Source organism: Littorina saxatilis, linkage group LG14, assembly GCF_037325665.1.
Source record: "Littorina saxatilis isolate snail1 linkage group LG14, US_GU_Lsax_2.0, whole genome shotgun sequence".
Classification (NCBI taxonomy): Eukaryota; Metazoa; Mollusca; class Gastropoda; order Littorinimorpha; family Littorinidae; genus Littorina; species Littorina saxatilis.
This window is the reverse complement of record NC_090258.1, coordinates 39,260,904-39,282,353: the sequence shown is the minus strand read 5'-3', so window position 1 is coordinate 39,282,353 and position 21,450 is coordinate 39,260,904. Positions and strand designations below refer to the sequence as shown.

General features: G+C 43.0%; 1 protein-coding gene across 1 annotated transcript in view; it reads left to right on the top strand.

Annotated features, from left to right (window-relative positions):
* Nucleotides 1-4,076, top strand: part of LOC138947739 (uncharacterized) — a gene marked incomplete in the record, with an annotated part of 26,059 nt that extends 21,983 nt beyond the window's left edge. Inside the window, 2 exon segments of the mRNA XM_070319289.1 lie at nucleotides 96-238; nucleotides 3,726-4,076. Coding sequence (XP_070175390.1) covers nucleotides 96-238; nucleotides 3,726-3,863 — 281 coding nt within the window.
* Between the last annotated feature and the right edge of the window lie 17,374 nt (nucleotides 4,077-21,450).

The following is a 21,450-nucleotide window of genomic DNA, read 5'->3' as shown; positions in this document are numbered from 1 at the left end:
ACACACACACACACACACACACACACACACACACACACATTCGTTGTGTAAAAAAACAAAACAAAAACAAACAAAAAACATTCGTTGTGTTACAGGTTTCATCAATTCCATCTTGTCGTGGAAAGTGTTCCTGCCTCTGTCTCGCCTAACGTTCTGTATCTTCCTGCTGCATCCTGCTGTCATCCTGGCTGACATGTGGCAGGCACGCGTTCCTGTCTACTTCACCATCAGCTATGTGGTACGCTCTATTATAATGATAATGGATACTTATTAAGCGCCCCTTCTCACCAGAGCTCACGGCGATGTACAATAGCAACAGCGTGCACACACACACACACACACACACACACACACACACACACACACACACACACACACACACACACTATCTCAGCCCCACCCCCCGAAAGCGGCGTATGGCTGCCTGAAATGCGGTCATACACGTAAAAACCCACACTTGTAAAAGCAGGATTGAACGTGGGAGTTTCAGCCCATGAACGAAGAAGAAGAATATCACAGCACATGTCTGGTCATTTCTGTAATGTGATCCACGTGTGATCACAGCAATAGTCGAAGTCAGGGAATAACTTAACTGTTGGCTTTGTGTGGGTTGTGAAAGAATTAATTGTCTTGCTTTCTGTGAGGAAAACTTTCCCGCGTGGCGTTGTATGTATGTCACTAGGGAGGGGTGTGTCTAAAACACGTGGAAAAAGAGCATTTGTGGAAAGTTTGACTCAATAAAAACAAGAACATTCCCGACTCTTTCATCTCCTGTACACTCCTGATAGAGTTCATGCTGGAGTTCGCCTGATAGAGTTCATGCTGGAGTTCGCCTGATAGAGTTCATGCTGGAGTTCGCCTGATAGAGTTCATGCTGGAGTTCGCCTGATAGAGTTCATGCTGGAGTTCGCCTGATAGAGTTCATGCTGGAGTTCGCCTGATAGAGTTCATGCTGGAGTTCGCCTGATAGAGTTCATGCTGGAGTTCGCCTGATAGAGTTCATGCTGGAGTTCGCCTATTTGCAATTGCATTTTAGAATGACAAGAAATTTCGGTTCGTAACCTCGAGCAATATGTTTTTATTTTTTGAAAGAGATTTTAGCTATGATCTTATTCTTTGTTTGGTTTACTACATTTTTTAAAACTACTTACATTTTAGGCGTATCCACGTAATAAGCGAAATGTTCCTTTTACCTTTGTCCTTTAAATCTTGTAACAAAAATTCGTTATTTCTTTCAATAAGGTAAAAAGGCTTGTCCGGGAGGACGCCCCGGAATAAAAACCTTCAGAGTTTCCGCAATGTTATGCTTGTCGTGAATTTTTTGAACATCGATACACTGAATTAGAAATTGTTTTAAGTCCAAGGTTCATCGCATCCAAGTCCCTAGGTTAAATCTTGTAGATACATAACAACTGAGGAGGACAGTTGATTAGAGTCGGAGCTGACCACTTTTTGTTTGGACTGTTCTTTGGTCAAACAGTCACACAATTGACAATGCTTGGAAACGAGACATGTTGCAAACTGTCGTTTGAAACTATCCTTTGTTGAATGACTATATTTTCCAGGGTAATTTTCAACTTTAGCGTTGTTATTTCAGAGCTCACAATCAAGTGGAGTTATTGACTTAATTTTGATAGAAGTCACTGTTATCAAAGCATTATACATTTCTAGTCAAATTAATTGACAGATTGAGTTCCAAGCACAACAATTAACAAGGAACTTAGTCGATAAATATCGACAGGGGGCCGACAAATGGTTTAAATGGGAAATGTGTGTATATGGGTGTGGGTTTGAAACAAACAAACAAACCAACCCATGTGAACCCCGGGCCGCAGGCCTTCGATGTAGTGATTGAAAAAAAAGGATGTTCTCAAATGGTTCAATTCTCATTTGGTCTGATTCTCAAATGGTACCGGTATACCCCCCCCCCCCCCCTGGCCGCAGGCCTAGGAGTAAAATTTTTATAGACACTGACATTCTTCCCAGGGGTCATTGACCCAGTTTTAGCTATGAGAGGTGGTTCGCCCAGAGGCTGTAGAGTATACTGGGGCGGTCTCTTTGATGTCTTGAGAGGAAACTTGGCCAGGGTAGTACATGCACCAGAACTGGTGGACACCAAGGACAAACATGAAATCGAAGCAGTTTGCTTTCAGAGAGAACGGTCGTCAGCAACTCAAACTTCTCTGTTTTCTTTTTTTTTTAAATCTGACTTTCTTTGTGGCCCCCTGACTCCGCCCCCCTCCCTCTGTAAGGACCCCCCTCCACAAGGACCGATTTTTGTCAACATTTTAAAGGTCGCTAGAGAGGGGTTCCACTGTATGACCTAACCGCTACTGGCAGACGGCCTCAATCTTCACGCGCAAAGACGAGATTAATAGGTGCTCGGTTTTGGTATTTTGAATTACATTACATTAAACCTTTGTTGGGTTTCATGGTCATGGCAACAGCCATAATAATATTACATGATGTATAATATCATATTTCAGCATATGTGAATTACATGTCATCATACTAAACTGTCATACATTTTTATTCCTACATTATTCTGATTGATCACAACCAAACCTACTATCATTGGACACATCCAAATGCAAGCGCCTGTTCTTGACAATTTCTCTCTGATCTAAATATAAAATCAGTGCAATTTCCTGGGTCGGGCTTTGCCACAGACACTCACGGTTTGGCCTGTAGGTAAAATGTACAATGTATTTTCTGATTTGTGCACAAAAGCTTTTTTTCTTTTTTCTTTTTTTTAACATAACAATGTTTAATGTCACTGTATGTTTAAAAGACCATGGTCATATTTGTAAAAAAAATGTTAAATTAGAAAATAAATAACATTTTGGTTCATGATTTTTCCTACACCTGTGCTAAAAATAAGAAATAAAAATGTCGGGTATATAAGTCACTCAAATACAGCTAGGTATGAATGGCTCGGTTTGAGTTTGTTGCAGTTGACCCTGCACAATGCGACATATCATGTTTTTGTTGAACAATTTTGACGTCACCCCTCCCATAGGGTGACGTATTTCACAACTTCCTGTGTTACACAAACTCTGTGATGACCAATTTTGACGTCACCCCTCCCATAGGGTGACGGATTTCACAACTTTCAACAGATGAACAATTTTGACGTCACCCCTCCCATAGGGTGACGGATGTCACAACTTCCTGTGTACACAAACTGATGACGTATTTCACAACAAAATGGCGCTGCCCATGGTCAACCTCGAAACTATCCGTATAGAATGGGGGCGTCCTCGCCCCCATAATTAAGTCATATGATTGTTAAAAAAGGCTCCCACGGTTGTCTCCTTTTAGAAACAAATGTATATGTAGTTATATCGACATAATAATAATAATAATAATAATAATAATAATAATAATAATAAATGAGCATTTATATAGCGCAACATCATAACTTTACAATTATGCTCTTTGCGCTTGACACATTTAAAATTAAAACACAGTTATACAAGCATTTACATCTACATTCATAGTCAACAACGCTTAATTAAAAGCATACACCATCAAAGATACATTACATTACATAGTCACTGTCCCCCTTCAGTCTTTTGTCAAAATGGCTGTACCGACGTTCCTTCTGTACCCCATGGTAATATCTGGGGTTGGGGGAGGGGGGGTCGCTTCAGTGCCATTGCTATAATAACGAACGTGTACACAGTACACATAATCTTAATACTATTTACCATACCTGTTAACAGCTCCAACGAGCATCAGGGTACATCATGCTGTCCGCCATCTTGGCCTACTTCCTGTCCGTCACCGTGCAAGCACCAATCAGCGCCTTGGAGAGAATGCTACTCAAGAGGCGGCGTTCATACGAGTCTTCCCCCATGTGAACACGTGAACACCCGGATAGTCTGTGCCATACGGGACTTGGTTTCAAGGACATTTGTTATAAAATGCTCGCTTTGTTGTTGTTGTTGTTGTTGTTGTTGTTGTTGTTGTTGTTGTTGTTGTTGTTGTTGTTGTTGTTGTTGTTGTTGTCTTCTTCAAACATGCCGTGTTCTGTGACTCGAAAGTACTTCATGTATTTATTTGAATGTTGCTGGTAAAGAGTCACACGTGTGTAGATTGCTTTTTTCCAAGGGCAAAAACATTAATGTGGCATTGTCAATAAAAGGAGGTGTTAGTGAATCCAGTCATACGTGTATAGATTGCTAGTTTCAAGGCAGATACTGTTATGTGGCATTGTTATTACTGAGTAAAGACAGGCACGCCGACCTATTGCAATTATTTATTTATACTGATTTCAGCACCATAATTATGCTGAGATTTAAAATAAAAAAAATTTAAAAAAGCAGCAACAAGCCAGTGCGTCCTAGCTAAATCAATTCTGAGGAAAGCACTTAGACCTTCATTGCACTTAGTTTTTCTAATGTTGTGTCTGTACAAGCGTAGCCATGCCTTTCAAAAAGCAGTCTGTGTGTACATCTCAAGCGTGCTTTTTTTGTGGGTTTTTTTTTGTTTCTCTCCTTTTTTTTTTTTTTTTTTTTTTTTTTTCTTTTTCTCTTTTTTGGGGGAACAAGCGTGCTTTTTTTGTATGGGGTTATTTATTGGGGCGTCTTCGCAGAAGATGTTACCCTCGCAGCTGTTGCATAAAACTTTCTTCTGTATATGTCTTACTCATTTCGCCCCTACCCCGTATTATACATTTTTTATGAAGAGGAGAAAGAAGACAACAAGGACAAAACATGCAGACGATAAAGACCCCAAGTTGACGGGCGCAGTGGCGTGGTGGTAAGACGTCGGCCTCCTAATCGGGAGGTCGTGAGTTCGAATCCCGGTCGCTGCCGCTTGGTGGGTTAAGAGTGGAGATTTTTCCGATCTCCCAGGTCAACTTATGTACAGACCTGCTAGTGTCTTAACCCCCTTCGTGTGTACACGCAAGCACAAGACCAAGTGCGCACGGAAAAGATCCTGTCATCCATGTCAGAGCTCGGTGGGTTATAGAAACACGAAAATACCCAGCATGCCTCCCCCGAAATCGGCGTATGGCTGCCTGAATGGCGGGGTAAAAAACGGTCATACACGTAAAAATCCACTCGTGCTAAAAACATGAGTGAACGTGGGAGTCTAAGCCCATGAACGAAGAAGAAGAAGACAAAACATGCACTTTTCCTGCTGCCAGTAATAATTCTCACGAATCTGTTTTCCTTTTTGACTTGCCTTTTTTGAGGTGTTCATATTTTACAACCCGTGAAAACGAAACAAAACATCACTTGCAAAAGTAGGCGCGACTATGGCGCGTTACTTTTGCCAGGTACTGTACATAATCAAACCTGACTTTGATATTTAATTTACAATGCTTAAAGTGTGGACATTGTGAGTGCAAGAGTCATCGTCTAATCGCTTTTTATTTATACATCACGAGCGTGTAAGTAGCACATTTCTTTTCTTTCTTCTTCTTCATTTTTCTACCGTGTACGTGAGTGGTTCGGGGTTAACTCCCTCATGGTATGCATTGTTAGTGCGAGAGTTACCATGATATTTTCAATATATGTGACCCTCCACCACTGAAATGAGTCGCATGTCACCTCGCGCGGTTCTGCGCTCGGCTTAATATAAGTCCGGGGAGTGTGTGGTAACAGTGTGAGGGTCACCTTAGTCACAGGCTTATAACTCAAACAGTTTTTGCTCTTTTCTAAAACGGTGTTCACCACTGGATAGAGCATAAAAAAACTCTTTAGGAAAATGTAAAAATATGAAAATCATGCAAAGGTGACATGCGACTCATTTCGTGGTGGAGGGTCACATATAATATGTGTGCGTGCGTGTGCGACGGTGCGTGTCATTGTGAATGCATGCGGTCGTGCGTGTGTGTGTGTGTACACTTACCGGAATTTAATTCACGATTTTGTGAATGTGAATAAGACTGTTTTTTTTCTGCTGTTTATTTATAAATCGTTTGTTTGTGTGGGTTTTTTTTCCTTTGTACATGTGTAAATAGGAGTTTGCTTCCCGCGCACAATACTTGAGGTTATACATACAAAATATGCACAAAATATAGTCGTTTTTGAAAAGACTGAAGAAGGTATAAATAAAATGACTTGACACACAGAGAGTGTGTGAGTGTGTGTGTGTGTGTGTGTGTGTGTGTGTGTGTGTGTGTGTGTGTGATACTCTCTCTCTCTCTCTCTCTCTCTCTCTCTCTCTCTCTCTCTCGCGCGCGCACGCGCGCGCTCGCTCTATATCTCTTTCTCCCTCTCACTCTCTCTAACTCTCCCTTACTCTCTCACTCTTTATTTCCACCTCCTCTCTCTCTCTCTCTTTCTCTTTAAAGCAACTCTAAACCGAAAAGGCATTTTATTTTTATTAAAAACGCATTGAGGCCTATACAATGTCTTGGCTGTATTGAATACTTCCTTAACATATATTCAAGTATTTGTTAACAAAATTCCAAAGTGTGTACGAAAATAAATGATTTTGTTTATCCAGCAACTTCGCCGTAAGTTGCCATCATAATATAAAGCATTTTTTTCAGAGGGCCATGCATGGCCGCCCCATTATTCGCCGTATGCTGTCAGTTAATATGGAAAAGGATCAAAACTAAAACACACAACAGAAAGCTAACAATACTGAATACGGTTTGTTATTATAAAGGAAGGCACAGTCACAAGAAAACAAACAGATAATAGAACTGTAACCCCTAGCAACAAAGTGATCGTCGATTTGGATCGATTTGCCAGTAGGAAGGGAGGCAAACAGAACAACACTGAGATTAGACGCTGATTACGAGAGTAGAGTTGCGTCCCTTCCTTCAAGTTCGCGTCTCTCTCTCTCTCTCTCTCTCTCTCTCTCTCTCTCTCTCTCTCTCTCTCTCTCTCTCTCTCTCTCTCAAGCCAACCAACAAACACACACGCACGCACGCACGCACGCACACACACACACATCCACACACACACACTGACACACACATACACACACACACACACACACATACACACACATACACACACACACACACACACATATACACACACACACACACGTGAAATAAATTGACTAGCTACTACACATAACAGTGTGCACGCCTACTCGTACATGTATATATTGGCATGAATGTTAATGCCAAACCCTACCTTAATCAGCTCTCACGTTCTCCATCTCTCCTTCTTTCTCTGCCTTCATGGATTCACTTCAACAATTAACAGACAGTTCATATACATGTACATTTGACGATATGTTCTTGTTACTTTGTCAATTTGGTTTAATTTGCCCACTTCTATATATATATATACGACTAGTGTCTGTGTGTCTGTCTGTCTGTCTGTCTGTGTGTCTGTGCGCGATGCGCGGCCAAGGTTCTCGATGGATCTGTTTCAAATTTGGTGATCATATTCAGGTACACCCTGGACACAACCTGGTCGATGAGATATTTCAACACGTGCTCTCAGCGCGCAGCGCTGTGCGCGCTGAACCGATTTTGTGGGTTTTTTTGGTCTGGATCCACTACCAGTAACTCTTCCTTATCTTCTCCAGTGTTTTCAGCCGCGATTATCTCCCTTCCTCCGTGTGGCGTCAATCCATATTCCCGTTACTACGTTACTATTTTTAGAAGGTCACTGCAGGTTACTATTTTTAGAAGGTCTCCAGTGTTTTGCGCGTTTATCTCCTTTCCTTCGTGCGCCTGGTATTCTGCTCTACTTCTTCCCGGCGAAGCCGGTACCCGGCGAAGCGGGTAATCATCTAGTATGTCATGGACTGACAGACTGTTCAGTTCCAGTCGACAGATTCACTGAATGTTTCAATCACGCTTTACGCGACTTGTTATTTCACCTAGGTGAACCGTATAATTATCTATTTTACACGATATGGATATCTCTGACTCTAGCATTGTACAGTACGTACATATTCCGCACAGCAGTATTTCACAACTGCCAGCCAATTTGAAAAACTCTCCCCGCATAATCTTTCCACTACATCACACATGACCTATCATCATCATGTCACAACTCCTGTCAATATTGCGTCACTCAACACTTTGCCGTCATAGCACATGTCAGCAGGACAGGGTCATAGTTCTGCACAGCTGTACGTGTGACGTCATTTTTGTCTGGGGCACTGTCCGCTATGTCAGCAAGTCAGCGAGGATGAGAGTATCATCGGAAAGAAATGTTGTTCTCAATTTGAAACGAACAGCTATAAGCAGAGTCTCTGAAGAGCTCCGAGCGCTGTTTGGTGTCATTACGGTAACATAAATGCATGTCCCTAAACTAGGTCGACAGAAGGCCTGTTCGAAGGTCAGTGAAGCGTCATCAGTTCGTGTAGTCGTAGTCAGTGAATGGGTAATAGGGTCTTGGTAATACATTCAGATAAACACATGATAACGACATTTCTCGAAAGTGTATGTTCTGAACTGCTTTTAATTTAAAACACTTTTTTTACACCCCCGGTATAGGGGTGTGTATAGGTTTCGGTCGATGTGTTTGTTTGTTTGTTTGTTTGTTTGTTTGTTTGTGTGTTTGTGTTCGCATATAGATCTCAAGAATGAACGGACCGATCGTCACCAAACTTGGTGAACAGGTTCTATACATTCCTGAGACGGTCCTTACAAAAATTGGGACCAGTCAAACACACGGTTAGGGAGTTATTGGTGGATTAAAATCATACAAGGACTTATAGAGGGACATCTTAATGGTCAAAGGGAAATAACCATTCTCACTCAGTCACTGCCATCAACTGAGAAGGTTATTTCCCTTTGACGGGGGTGTTTTTCCTACATCGGAGGAATTTCTTGTTTTACTGATCTGGGTTTACTATCAGTGACGACCCACAGCCTCACACAAGTGTCTGTATCTCTGAATCTATTGGGAGTTTTGGATTGAGACTTCATGTAGTCCTCAAACACCATATCACCTTCCTGACGACCAATCTTTAAAGAGTTATCTTTGTAAACAAACAAATAAACAATGACGCTATTTGAACTAAACAGTCCGGGATGCAGTGCGTCGTGGGCGACCCATATGGAATTAAAGAAGGTAATCAGTGTATGATGTTTATCCCTATTCGGATGGCGTGGGTCGTGGACGACCCATACTTTTTACGTTGAATGCTTCTTTCGAAAGTATGGGTCGTACACGACCCACATCATCTGGACTGTGTAGTCCAAAGCGTGATCCGGTGAAGGTTAACGTGGCTGACAGAGGAGTGAGGACTCGAAAATGTATGTCCTAAACTCCAAACTGGCCAGTGCACGTCGAGTTAACCACACCGTTTATCGACCACAGCGCTCATTGGACGACTACAGTGGTACCTGCGATGTGTGGCCCCTCCGAGAAGAGGACACCTCCCTTAAAAAGGACACATCCTCAGTGGGGTCCCTTTGTCTATTATCTCTACCAAAATATACCTGTCATGACAGGCCACCTGCAATGTGGGGACACGTTTAGCTGATCCCAAGGGCGTCTTTCCACCACAGGTACCACTGTTGTAGCTAAGGTGAGATTCTCCCTGTCAGAGGCCGTGAACTACATAATTGGGACATTATCAATAGGGATTTGCAGCAACTTATCAACGCTGAGTAGGCCTACTTTTCCGTTAACTTATTGGATTGAACGTTGCTGGTCGTTACTATCACATGTATACTTAAATCAAATCCGGAGCTATCTATTATAGTTAAATCTGCGTCTATTTTTGTAGGTTAATTTTCTCTCCATCTCTTCGTATTCACCAAAGTATTTCTGTTCTTCCGTCTATCTGGCTCCGAGAGAGAGAGAGAGAGAGAGAGAGAGAGAGAGAGAGAGAGAGACAGAGACAGACAGACAGACAGACAGACAGACAGAGACAGAGACAGAGAGAGAGAGAGAGACAGAAACAGACAGACAGACAGACAGACAGATAGGTGTTTTTACATTTAGTCAAGTTTTGACTAAATGATTTAACATAGACGGGGAATCGAGACGAGGGTGGTGGTGTATGTGCGTGTGTATGTATGTGTGTGTGTGTGTAGAGCGATTCAGAGAAACGTACTGGACCAATATTCATGAAATTTCACAGTAGAGTTCCTGAGTATGATATCCCCAGACATTTTGTTTTCTCATTTTTTTGATAAATGTCTTTGATGACGTCATATCCGGCTTCTTGTGAAAGTTGAGGCAGCACTGTCACGCTCTCATTTTTCAACCAAATTTGTTGACATTTTGGTCAAGTAATCTTCGACGAAGCCCGGACTTTGGTATTGCATTTCAACTTGGAGGCTTAAAAACTAGTTAATTAGTTTGCTCATTAAAATCACATTTTCACTAACAGATTTTAAAATGATTGCATCGTATTCCTCAATTTCTCCCGAATTCAAAAATATATACATATGTCATGCAGGGCCGGACTAGGCGAAGAGGAGGGGGGGGTTGCCAGTGGTGGCCCAGGGGGATGTCCCCCCTGGCGGCAGGGGCGGATCAGTTCATTTTATGGGTGTTTTTTTTCAAAAGTATATTGTGAAGATATGGGTGTGAAGGCGCGAAGCGCCGAGCCGACGGCGCAAAGCGCCTAGCTTGCTAGGGGGGTCCGGGGGCATGCCCCCCCGGAAAATTTTGAAAAAAAGGATGCAAAATGGTGCAATCTGGTGCATTCTGAGGATGATCATTACCAGTTTCAGGCAGCAGATTTTGTCACTGATTAATACCCCAAAAATTGAAACTCAATGTAAAATAAAGAAATGCATGCCTCATTCAATATTTTTATTTTTTGGCTGGGGGGGGTCCGGAAACCCTAGAACCCCCCCCCCCCCCCCTCGTTGTGGGGGTCAGGGGGCGAAGCCCCCTGAAGCTGATGGGTAGGTCATATTCTGAGATAGGAAAATGGTCGATCCTTGCATGAAACGGCATAAAATAAGCAATAATAAAAAAAAAAATTAAATAAGTAAGGTACATGTTTAGGCTAGGGGGGGGGGGGGGGTTGCGCAACCCCCATAACCCCCCCGGTAGTCCGGCCCTGTCATGTTTACTCTACAAATGTGCTCAGAATTACAGAAAATAGGCTCGCGGAGAGGAGCGTGACCCGTCAAGGTCTGTGGGTGTGGTTAGTCGATACTATCTTAAATATAGTCTCGGCGATGACTGTTTTTTGGTGTTAGTCTGTTACTTAGATGCCGACAGCTTGACTAAATGTTTTTATATCGCTTCACGCGACTTGTTTCTATCTTCTTGCCCAATCAAAACACACATAAAAACGTCTACATACCAAAACAAGTACACCAAAAGTATACAAAAAGTCGACTCCGAGATAAACTCGCGGTGTTGATGTACCTAGCTCGATTTAAAGGCATACTGTGTGCGCTTGCAGAAATAGTTCCTTGAGACAAACCACACTAATACAATGTGGCAGTACTGGTCAAAACACCATAATGTGACGATACAAATCATGTGGTTTTTCAGGCCTTTTCTTTTCCAAGTAGGACCAAAAAGAGGCTGCGTTTTGAGGGTTGGCATGTTCCGGTGTAACACGAAATTTTTACTCCACGAAAAATTTACTCCGGAGTAAATATTTCGTACGAAATTCTTACTCCAAGTACACTTTTCGTACGAGAAAAAAACTCCCCATGGCACGAAAAAATTACTCCCTCCACGAAATTTTTACTCCCCATTTTTTTTACTTCCAATAAAAATCTCGTACGCAAAAATGGGATGAGGGCGAAGGGATAATGCCAATAAGTGATCTCGCGCACACGAATGTCGCGCTACCCTCCTTCCACCCCTTCCACCACCAAGACTAACAGGGGACAAGGGAGTAAAAATTTCGTACACCTGGCATGGGAAGTTAAATTGCTCGTGTTGGGGTGAAGTAATTTATTCGTTATTTATTCGTCAGGGGAGTAACATTTTTGTACGAAATTTTTACTCGGAACTCACCTGTCTTGGGGAGTAATTTTCTCGTGAAATGGGGGAGTGCTTTTTTCGTAAAGGGAGTAACTTTTTCGTACGAAATGTTTACTCCGGAGTAAAAATCTCGTGGGAGTAATTTTCTCGTGTTACACCGGACAAGTCTCAACTTTGAACCGGCATTGTTTGACCAGGGTTTCGGTTGACTAACGCGCCATGCGCCCGGATTGGCTCATTCAACCTGAATATGACCCAGGGGCGGATCACATCTTTTTAAGGGGGGGGGGGGGGGGGGGGGTGGGGGGGTCCAATTTAATTTTTTAGGGACAATTCGACGACGCGAAGCGATTAGTTGAGGGCGTGAAGCGTTGGAACCACCTACTACCCAACTACTGTCTACAATCGCCACTTAGAAAAAAAAGGCCGGCTCCTAGGGGGGTCCGGGGGCATGCCCCCCCCCCCCCCCCCCCCGGATATTGTTTGATAAAAATCAAGGAAAATGGAGCAATCTGGTGCAATCTGAGCAATAAGTTTTTCTTTGTTTTCACATTATTTTTTTTTCTTATGTTTTTATTTTTTTTTTTTTAGGCTAGAGGGGGGATCCGCCCCTGCTGACCCGTGAGAATTCCCTTTTAGTGAGTGGAAGGGTGCATCCACATTAAGTGACACTGCGCCATCCTACACACAGTATACAGGTCAGTGTTTGGAATGGAACCACATTGCATCATTTAGCTCTGATGGACAAAGTCATGTCAGGTGGACTAAGCGAGGACGGTGTCACTCACACACACACGCACACACACAAACACACACACACACACACACACACACACACACACACACACACACACACACACACACGCTCATTTTTATATTGACGTTGTTTTAGAATGTTGGCGTATTTTGGCGTCTTTGACAGAATATTTCTCATGGAGAATGAATAACTTAATCTATAGCACAAAAACATCAAAATCGCCTAGAATCGAGTCACGCCAGAATTCCACCACGACGACATCGATACGAAATTTTTCGGCCAGTAGGGTTTCGGTCAGTAGGGTTTCGGTCTGTAGGGTTTCGGTCAGTAGGGTTCGGTCAGTAGGGTTTCGGCCAGTAGGGTTCGGTCAGTAGGGTTCGGTCAGTAGGGTTTCGGCCAGTAGGGTTCGGTCAGTAGGCATGTAACCGCGAGGACACCCATAGCCTGAAGATCTCCTATTATGTCTATAGGAATCAGACCAATGCGTCAGATCAAACATGTATGCCTCAGTTACCGAAGACTGAAGCCGAGAACAACACTGCTAGCCACATGAAAACACTTTCATTGTCCAACTCGTCGTTTTATTTCGCCCTTTAACATTCTGCGAACAAATACCTCTTTAAGTGTTACTTGCGATAGCCTTAGTTTCAACAGCTGATGCGAGAATGAAGATACAGGCATCTTGCGTATACACAAAGATATAAATGTACACATCATATCGCGCTTATCTTTTCACGGTTATCACGTATGATCTTGTTCGACCTCTGCTTAGCTGACAAGAGTTATCCAGCAGCAGTGTTCGACATAGTGATAACCTCCGTTTCTAGGTCTATGCAAAGACACAAAGACTGACAAGAGTTATCCAGCAGCAGTGTCCGAAATAGTGATAACCTCCGTTTCTAGGTCTATGCAAAGACACAAAGACTGACAAGAGTTATCCAGCAGCAGTGTCCGACATAGTGATAACCTCCGTTTCTAGGTCTATGCAAAGACACAAAGACTGACAAGAGTTATCCAGCAGCAGTGTCCGACATAGTGATAACCTCCGTTTCTAGGTCTATGCAAAGACACAAAGACTGACAAGAGTTATCCAGCAGCAGTGTCCGACATAGTGATAACCCTCGTTTCTAGGTCTATGCAAAAACACACAGACTGACAAGAGTTATCCTGCAGCAGTGTCCGACATAGTGATAACCTTCGTTTCTAGGTCTATGCAAAGACACAAAGACTGACAAGAGTTATCCAGCAGCAGTGTCCGACATAGTGATAACCTTCGTTTCTAGGTCTATGCAAAGACACAAAGACTGACAAGAGTTATCCAGCAGCAGTGTCCGACATAGTGATAACCCCCGTTTCTAGGTCTATGCAAAGACACAAAGACTGACAAGAGTTATCCAGCAGCAGTGTCCGACATAGTGATAACCTCCGTTTCTAGGTCTATGCAAAGACACAAAGACTGACAAGAGTTATCCAGCAGCAGTGTCCGACATAGTGATAACCCCCGTTTCTAGGTCTATGCAAAGACACAAAGACTGACAAGAGTTATCCAGCAGCAGTGTCCGACATAGTGATAACCTCCGTTTCTAGGTCTATGCAAAGACACACAGACTGACAAGAGTTATCCAGCAGCAGTGTCCGACATAGTGATAACCCTCGTTTCTAGGTCTATGCAAAGACACAAAGACTGACAAGAGTTATCCAGCAGCAGTGTCCGACATAGTGATAACCTCCGTTTCTAGGTCTATGCAAAGACACAAAGACTGACAAGAGTTATCCTGCAGCAGTGTCCGACATAGTGATAACCCCCGTTTCTAGGTCTATGCAAAGACACAAAGACTGACAAGAGTTATCCAGCAGCAGTGTCCGACATAGTGATAACCCCCGTTTCTAGGTCTATGCAAAGACACAAAGACTGACAAGAGTTATCCAGCAGCAGTGTCCGACATAGTAATAACCTTCGTTTCTAGGTCTATGCAAAGACACAAAGACTGACAAGAGTTATCCAGCAGCAGTGTCCGACATAGTGATAACCCCCGTTTCTAGGTCTATGCAAAGACACAAAGACTGACAAGAGTTATCCAGCAGCAGTGTCCGACATAGTGATAACCTCCGTTTTATAGGTCTATGCAAAGACACAAATACTGACAAGAGTTATCCAGCAGCAGTGTCCGACATAGTGATAACCTTCGTTTCTAGGTCTATGCAAAGACACAAAGACTGACAAGAGTTATCCAGCAGCAGTGTCCGACATAGTGATAACCCCCGTTTCTAGGTCAATGCAAAGACACACAGACTGACAAGAGTTATCCTGCAGCAGTGTCCGACATAGTGATAACCTCCGTTTCTAGGTCTATGCAAAGACACACAGACTGACAAGAGTTATCAAGCAGCAGTGTCCGACATAGTGATAACCCCCGTTTCTAGGTCAATGCAAAGACACACAGACTGACAAGAGTTATCCTGCAGCAGTGTCCGACATAGTGATAACCTCCGTTTCTAGGTCTATGCAAAGACACACAGACTGACAAGAGTTATCAAGCAGCAGTGTCCGACATAGTGATAACCCCCGTTTCTAGGTCTATGCAAAGACACAAAGACTTCCAATCAGAAAGACAAAGGAGATGAGCCGGGTGTAAGGAACTCAGAACTCAGAAAGTTTATTGTTTAGGCCAACTGACCCGTTACCAGTGGTACATAATTATTTAACATGACCGAATAACTCTCTCTTTCACTCTCTCTCTTCCCCCACCCCCTCTCTCTCTCTCTCTCTCTCTCTCTCTCTCTCTCTCTCTCTCCGACTCTCACCCCCTCTCTCTCTCTCACACACACATACACACACTGACACACACACACACACACACTGACACACACACACACACACCTACACACACACACACACACACACTGACACACACACACACACACACACACACACACACAAGCACACAAACATGCGCACAATCATTTACACACCAACACACCTCCTCATACACGCACACACCTCCACATACACACACACACACACGCGCGCGCGCACACATTAACCACACGAAGCCAACTTGAATCCATTCTCAACCACCTTTGTTGTCCAATTCTCTCTACCTGCCTCAGACTGTGTCAATAGCATTTCATAAGCCTGCCTGCTAAGTCGTGTCGTAGGCAACCTCAGTGGTCAACTTAATCCAATACTTTATACACTTCAATTCACTGTTGTTCTAATAAACACCGGGTAGCGACAAGTTCCTCGATCGTAAACCATTTTGTTTGAAGAATGTAATGGCACATTCAAAAAAGCGTTTTATTGCAAAGGTGTGGACCTTTTCTATTGACCAGGGGCGGACGAGGGGGGGGGGGTGCAAAGGGTGCACGTGCACCCCCCCCCCCCCCTCCAGCAAAAAAAAAAAAAGAAAAAAAAATTTGGAAAGCTGATTCTATGACCATTTATAAGTTCAAATGGCACCAGATGGCACCATTTTGCTTCTTTGAGCCAAAATTTGTTTCCGGGGGGGCATGCCCCCGGACCCCCCAAGCAAATTCGGGCGCTTCGCGCCCATCACATTCACTTTCGATTCAAAGTGCACCCCCCCCCTTACAAAGCAACTGATCCGCCCCTGTTGACTGAGCTTCATCTAAACCCCACATTTCTGATGCAAATGTCAATATAGGCTCGATCTGTGTGTCAAACATTTTCCAACATAAACATGGGTCTGCCGTGTTCAACTTCCGCATGGTCTTCTGTATCACCATGACACCTCTTTTACCTTTTGTGCTCAACTCATTTAATATACCACTGATACTCAACTTTGTCGTAAACATCATACCCAAATATATATAAATATATATATATGTGCATTTGTTACTTTGGGTTCTTCTTTCCCGTATAACCATTTTTCATTTGCAGATAAATGCCCTCCTTTACGAAAAACCATGACATTTGTTTTATCCATATTCACAGTGAGTGACATCCTGTCCGCTTCTTTTTTCAGATTAATCAACTGGAGAGAGAGAGAGACAGAGAGAGAGAGAGAGAGAGAGAGAGAGAGAGAGAGAGAGAGAGAGAGAGAGAGAGAGAGAGAGAGATAGGGAGAGACAGAGAGCGAGAGAGAGAGAGAGAGAGAGAGAGAGAGAGAGAGAGAGAGAAAGGGAGAGAGAGAGATAGAGAGAGACAGAGAGAGAGAGAGAGAGAGAGAGAGAGAGAGAGAGAGAGAGAGAGAGACACACACACACACACATGCACACACACACAGACACAGAGAGAAAGAGTTACAGAGAACAAGACAGCCAAAGAAAAGTAAGCCAGTGTCATAGTCTTTTTAACTCGCAGTTCATCGTCGTTAAAAACATATTTGTCCTGATACAACGACCACAAAGTCTAAGAGAAGGATACACGCACATCGCTGTAAAAATCTTATCATTTTATCACAGACTCAATCGACTAACACAAGAATTCACCAGACATTGAAAATACCGTCGGTCCCGTGCAAAATACGTTATAGTACGTATGTCTTTTGACCAAATAAAACTCTGAAAGCACCTTTCTATCGACTAAGTCAGTGTGTACATTTTGCGCGCGTGCGAGTGTTTTGAGGATGCGGGAATGTGAGAGAATGTATGTTATATGCGTCCAAAAACAAACACCATTTTTTATTATCTACCTTTCAGTACATGTGTTCCATCAACTGACAATGGCATTTCGGAAATGTTATGCTATTGTATGCATCTATTTTCTGACCTACTTTATGATTTTGATGGTTTAATTGTCTCTTCATTGCCCTTGAGATTGTTTTACAATGGTAATCTTTTGCTTGTGCGTGTGTTTGTCTGTATGTATGTGTGTGCGTGTGCGGTGTGTGTGTGTGTGTGTGTGTGTATGTGCACGGTGTGTGTGTGCGTGTGTTTGTCTGTATGTATGTGTGTGGGGTGTAAGTGTGTGTGTGTGGGGGGGGTGTATGTGTGTGTCTATTTACGCACGCATGCACATACACAAACTCACACACACACAAGTATATACACATACATACATAGACAGATCGATATATAAATAAAGTCTGAGTATGTGTAAACGTGTGTGTGCGTGTGTCTGTGAATGCGTGCGCGCGTGTGTGTGTGAGTCACCCAAATTGACAGCCTCTAAAGCCGTATCACGTGTTCCCGCGCGTATTTCTCCATCAGAATCTTCTATAGTTTTCCCCGAAAACTGTAATTGTCATTCGTACCGTTCTCAGAAGTACAGTATCTTTAAATGCCAGACTATGACATTTTGGTATTGAGTCACGTGACCGCTGTGATAGGGCGCACCTGTCCACACCGTGTTGATCTTACGACTTGCGTTGTGGGCCTAGCCCAAGGACTACATTAGTAGTCCTTGGCCTAGCCTAATAACTCCTCAGTGATTCGCTACAATCGTCATGCCACTCTCTGCGAGCGGTCAGAGTTGGTGCCAGGGTGAGTTTTAGTTTTGTGTCTCTCGACAGGGAGAACCGTGAAGGTTGTGGGTGTGGTGGGTGGTGGCACATACGCACATGCATACAAGCACACGCACGCGCGCGCGCACGCACGCACGTACACGCACGTACACGCACACACAGGCAAACACACACAAACGCATGCACACACACACACACACACACACACACACGCACGCACGCACGCACGCTCGCAGGCACGCACGCACGCTCGCATACACACTCGCATGCACACACATTCATGCACAGTGACACACACACACACACACATCATAGGTGCACAAAGAGAAAGAGACAGAGACAGAGACATTTGTATTTTCCCCTCTCCATCGGGTACAACGGAGAGAAGAAAAACAATTGTAATACTAGTGCCTGTGTACGCTGTAACTCTGTGCATGTGGTAGTCCGCCTTTTTGCACTTAATACCTATGTCAACAATAGTCAATTGACTCTGGACACTCTCCAGCAAGGCACTGACTTACCTCCCGAACACTTTGCCTAGTCCGCCATTGTCATAAAGCCACACCATAGACCTCCGGTGGAATATATACTCTCTCAGCCGCTCCGAGCAGTGTACCTCGGAGAGAATGTCAAAAGAGAAACCGGGAGGTTACACAGCCCCTTTACAACAATCGAAAATCGAAAATGTCATTCAAATATGCACCTATTTATAATGTGTTAGGCAAAACAAACAAAAAATAGTCTGTTTACGGTATTCCGACCGTCCCTTTTTTTTCGCGCGACCATAGACTTTTTTGGGGGGCATTTGGGGAAAAACTAAACATAAAAAATAAATAAAATAAAAACAAGAGGCGAAGCCTTCACGGCTCACGTAAGAAATCGACAAACAGTAACACAAACTCAATCACTCCGTCACACATACACACACACAGTAAGCATACCGTCGCGATATAACCTTGAACGGTTGAAAACGACGTTAAACACCAAATAAAGAAAGAAAGAAACAGTAAGCATAAGTGATACGGTGCAAGAGTGCAAGACACTAGATCTAGATCTGTCTGTAGCCTACTTTTTACATTTAGTCAAGTTTTGACTAAATGTTTTAACATAGAGGGGGGAATCGAGACGAGGGTCGTGGTGTATGTGTGTGTGTCTGTCTGTCTGTCTGTCTGTCTGTGTGTGTGTGTAGAGCGATTCAGACTAAACTACTGGGCCGATCTTTATTAAATTTGACATGAGAGTTCCTGGGAATGATATCCCCGGACGTTTTTTTCATTTTTTCGATAAATACCTTTGATAACGTCATATCCGGCTTTTTGTAAAAGTTGAGGCGGCACTGTCACACCCTCATTTTTCAATCAAATTGATTGAAATTTTGGCCAAGCAATCTTCGACGAAGGCCGGGATTTGGTATTGCATTTCAGCTTGGTGGCTTAAAAACTAATGTGTGAGTTTGGTCATTAAAAATCGAAAACTTGTAATTAAAATTATTTTTTTATTAAACGATCCAAAAACAATTTCATCTTATTCTTCGTCATTTTCTGATTCCAAAAACATATACATATGTTATATTTGGATCAAAAACAAGCTCTGAAAATTAAAAATATAAAAATTATGATCAAAATTAAATTTCCGAAATCGTTTTAAAAACTATTTCATTTTATTCCTTGTCGGTTCCTGATTCCAAAAACATATAGATATGATATGTTTGGATTAAAAACACGCTCAGAAAGTTAAAACGAAGAGAGGTACAGTAAAGCGTGCTATGAAGCACAGCGCAATCGCTACCGCGCCAAACAGGCTCGTCACTTTCACTGCCTTTTGCACTAGCGGCGGACTACGTTCAGCCGGTTTCATTCTGTGAGTTCCACAGCTTGACTAAATGTAGTAATTTCGCCTTACGCGACTTGTTAGTACTTACGGGGACACGACTGCCAGATGGCCAGATCGACACTGCGCTTTCGACAGCGCTTTCGACAGCGCTTCCTCGCGCAGACACTGGAAACACGCTGTGCAGATTAACCTGTATGAAATCTCCTTTGGTATCTTCTTTATCTATTTTTCTGGAGCTACGAAACCGAACAATGTGAAAGCGTGTTCTCCGAATCGGCGAACTGCAGCTCGGTGATAACTGTATCTATACCACAATCCTTCACGCGATCTGACCTAACCTTGACCCCTGACCTGGTCTACATATACACGACACAAATCAGTCACCTGTTTTTACCAACTCCCCCCCCCCCCCCCCCCCACCAAACCCACCACCACCCGTTTTCTTTGGATACACACTTTAACTACATATGTGCCGACGAAATGTTGATCATTGCTTCAATACTTTGAAGAGCTCTGTTGCTTGGATAATAACCAGGTAAAATTAGTATTTCGGTGTTCAGTCAAATGTTAAAGTTTCTATCACATACACACACACATACACACGCACAGACGGACAAAAGTTAGCATCGCATAGGCTACACTTACGTGAGCCAAAAAAGTCTTTGTTTTTTTGCAAAATAACTTAAAACAAGAGGCGAAGCCTTCAAGGCTCCCGTAAGAAATCAACAAACAGTAACACAAACTCATCCGTCACACACACACACACACACACACACTCACACACACGCACACACACACACACACACACACAGTTAAAACTAACGCATCATATCAACTCCATGTATAATTTTCAAAAGAAGGCAAACAGATAAAATGACTGTGTATTTGTTGTTGGTGCAGTTGTCCTTGAATGAGATCTTGTGCAATCCTCACACACACACACACACACACACACACACACACACACACACACACACACACACACACACACACACAGGCACTGTGTTCATTTGCAAATCTACCATCAGCTTATCTGTCTATTGCACTGCAGACACTAAGCAATAGGTACCTGCCATGTGGCCACTTTTTCCACTGCTGTCCTCAGTCCCATACTAATTTCATCAAGACTTGTCACCATGCCGAGTGGATCTAAATTCGGAAGTCTTCATGTGGCTGAGGCATATCTGACATAGCGTCGATCTTGTAGGTTAACCTCCTTACTGAAACAAATGGCAAAATGCGATTAGTTATGATGACTACAACCTACACAAATATAAACAGTGTTTTGAAACAGAATAGTCAGGTTATACAAGCCACTTTACCTATGCAGCATGGTAACCCTACAATATGCAAAACATGTCAACTGACTGCAGCAGCCTGGTTCTTAAAATAATTCTGACGGTCAACACAACCAACACACTATTCACATTCCATTTTAAGGAGCAACGGAGGTACTCTCTGAGGGTCTTGTTTAAATGATAACGATCAACTCAGGAGGGAAAAAACAAGAGAGGAAAAAAGAAACCACATCAACCGCAGAAAAATACAGAATCACTGTGACACATGTACCATTAGGCCTATAATTTACAAACAA